Source organism: Oratosquilla oratoria, chromosome 36 (assembly GCF_046742065.1).
Source record: "Oratosquilla oratoria isolate Oo_2021 chromosome 36, ASM4674206v1, whole genome shotgun sequence".
In the NCBI taxonomy this organism is placed as follows: domain Eukaryota; kingdom Metazoa; phylum Arthropoda; class Malacostraca; order Stomatopoda; family Squillidae; genus Oratosquilla; species Oratosquilla oratoria.
The window spans coordinates 9,511,274-9,513,773 of NC_134812.1; the positions used below are offsets into that span (position 1 = coordinate 9,511,274).

Below are 2,500 nucleotides of genomic sequence, written 5' to 3' on the forward strand. Positions count from 1 at the left end.
ACTGGGGAGACCAGTGCGGGGACATAATCTCACTACGGAGGAGACCAAGGCTTTGACAGGCTTAAGACGAGACCGGTCCATAGTGATACTGTCGAGTGACAAAGGCAGATCGACGGTGGTTATGGACAAGAGCGACTATGAAGGTAAGGCCACGACACTACTTCAGGACATGAACACTTACGAAGTAGTACTAGCAGACCCCACTGCTAAGTTGCAGAGGAAGGTGGAGGGAGAATTGAAGAAACTAAAAGAGGTGAGGTTAATTACGGAACGGGAATGGACCAGGATGAGGCCAGGGGACTCTACGATCCCCAAGTTTTATGGACTTCCCAAGGTGCACAAAGAAGGGGTACCCCTAAGGCCCATTATTGCTTTCAGGGGCTCGCCTACTTACAACTTGGCGAGGGATTTGGCCAAACGTCTGAGGCCTCTTGTGGAAAGCTCAGAGAGGATGCTTAGCAACTCGGCGGACTTCGTAGAGAGACTTAGAGGAGTCAGCTTGGGGGAGGATGATTGCTTGGTGTCGTTTGATGTCCAAAGCCATGTTCACGTCATTACCACAGGGTCTAATAAGGCAGGCTGCTATGTCAACGATGGAGAGTAACCTCGAATTCCTAGATAAGTCAAAAACTGACGGCTAAGGAATTGATGGGACTCGTTGATTTGTGTTTGGACTCAACCTTTTTCAAGTTCAGGGACAAAATATTTCATCAAAAGGTTGGGACGCCTATGGGCTCTCCAATCTCGGTGGTTTTGGCGGAAATGGCCATGCAGCGCTACGAGGAGGAGGTATTGGAGGATGCGCCACCTTCATTGAAGTTATGGGTAAGGTACGTGGATGACGTTTTCGTCGTTATGAATAAAGAAGACGTGGGACCTTTCTTCGAGCGACTGAATACAAAGAATGAAGCCATCCAGTTCGAGATGGAGAAAGAAGAGAACGGCCAATTGCCATTCCTGGATGTCATGGTGACGAGAAGCGGGTCCACACTGATGACGGGGGTTTATAGAAAGGACACCCATACAGACCGACTTCTGGACTATGGCAGCTGTCATCCGGCCACCCACAAAAGAAGTGTGATTAAGACTCTGTGGTCTAGGGTGGAAAAGGTGTGTTCCACGGAAGATAGCAAGAAGAAGGAGAGGAGTCACCTGAAGAAGGTATTTAGGGACAACGGCTACCCGAATTCGGTGGTAAAAAGGTGGACGGCACGACAACAGAGGGGAAGGATGGACGACAGACGACCGGACGCGACGCGGGTCACGGTCCCTTACTTGAAAGGGGCTTCTGAGGTAGCGGCCAGACTGCTAAGGAAACACGGTGTTGAAAATAGCACACAAACCGAGGAACACTCTACATAGGGCCCTGACCAAAGTTAAGGACACTGTGAGCCAAACGGACCGAATAGGGGTGGTTTACGATATTAGGTGCAAGGACTGCGAGACACATTATGTTGGGGAAACGAGCAAGAAATTGGCGACAAGACTGATAGAACACCAGAGGGCTGTTCGTAGAAAGGACTTGAGTTCGGCCGTCTCAAGACACTGCGAGGAAACGGGACACGAAATGGACTGGCAAAACGCGGAAGTGAAATACGGAGGTAGTGGAAAAAGCACCAGGTTATTCTTGGAAGCTTGGTCAAGTGATGATAATAGTGTCAATAGGTGCATCACTTTAAACCCAATTTATAAGGGGGCGAAGGATAGGCTGGAGAAGAAGCTTACTTCTTAATATGTTTATGTTGTGTGTTTTATTTGTTTTTGTTTCGACATGACGGTAGTGTGTTTCTTGATGTGTTTTGTATCATTCCATTTTATTTCATTTTTTATGTATGTAATTTTATTTATTTATGAAATTTACTAACGGTGGTGGCATGCGTTACATGACTTTTGTTCCGCGTACCGTTGTGGCATGCCACGTCGTACAGCTTGTATGCCCAATCTTGGGGGGCATTTTTCATACTGCTTTTCTTATTTATTTCAATGTGTACTCTTCCTTTTTGTATGTTTATGATATTGATGGATTTTGTGTTCTTGTTCCAATTTCTTTTATTCGTGATATACATGCTACGCGGGACATTTGTTCCACGGGAGTGCACAGTGGTGCGACCCATCGGTAGCGGGGTGAATCCTTACAACTTTCATTATATTTTCTTTATATATATATACATATTTTTCTATGGTGAACTCGGTGAAAGTTTTCAAGGAAGTATTGCACCTGTTATTTTATAGTTTTGTTTATATTTGTTTCTCATTTGTGTTTTTGATTTGGTTTAACTGCGTCGGATTGTAACGGTTACTGTGGAGACCTGTCCCAGTGTACCAAATTCCCCTTATTTATGTACATTTCCATTGCTACCACTGTATTACCCTGAAGACGAACCCCGGACAGGGTTCGAAACGTCGGAATAAATTGACGAACGTCGAGTCCAGCGTATGCTTTCTCCCATAATAATGGTTCCTGGACTCCAGCTATTTACGAATATATATATATATACAA

At 45.4% G+C, this 2,500-nt stretch overlaps 1 protein-coding gene across 1 annotated transcript in view; it reads left to right on the forward strand.

The window, feature by feature from the left end:
- LOC143019025 (uncharacterized) overlaps nt 1–604 on the forward strand; it is a 717-nt gene extending 113 nt beyond the window's left edge. Inside the window, exon 1 of the mRNA XM_076174727.1 lies at nt 1–604. This exon is cut by the window's left edge and continues 113 nt beyond it. Within this exon, the coding sequence (XP_076030842.1) occupies nt 1–604 (604 nt within the window).
- Nucleotides 605–2,500: the final 1,896 nt, after the last annotated feature.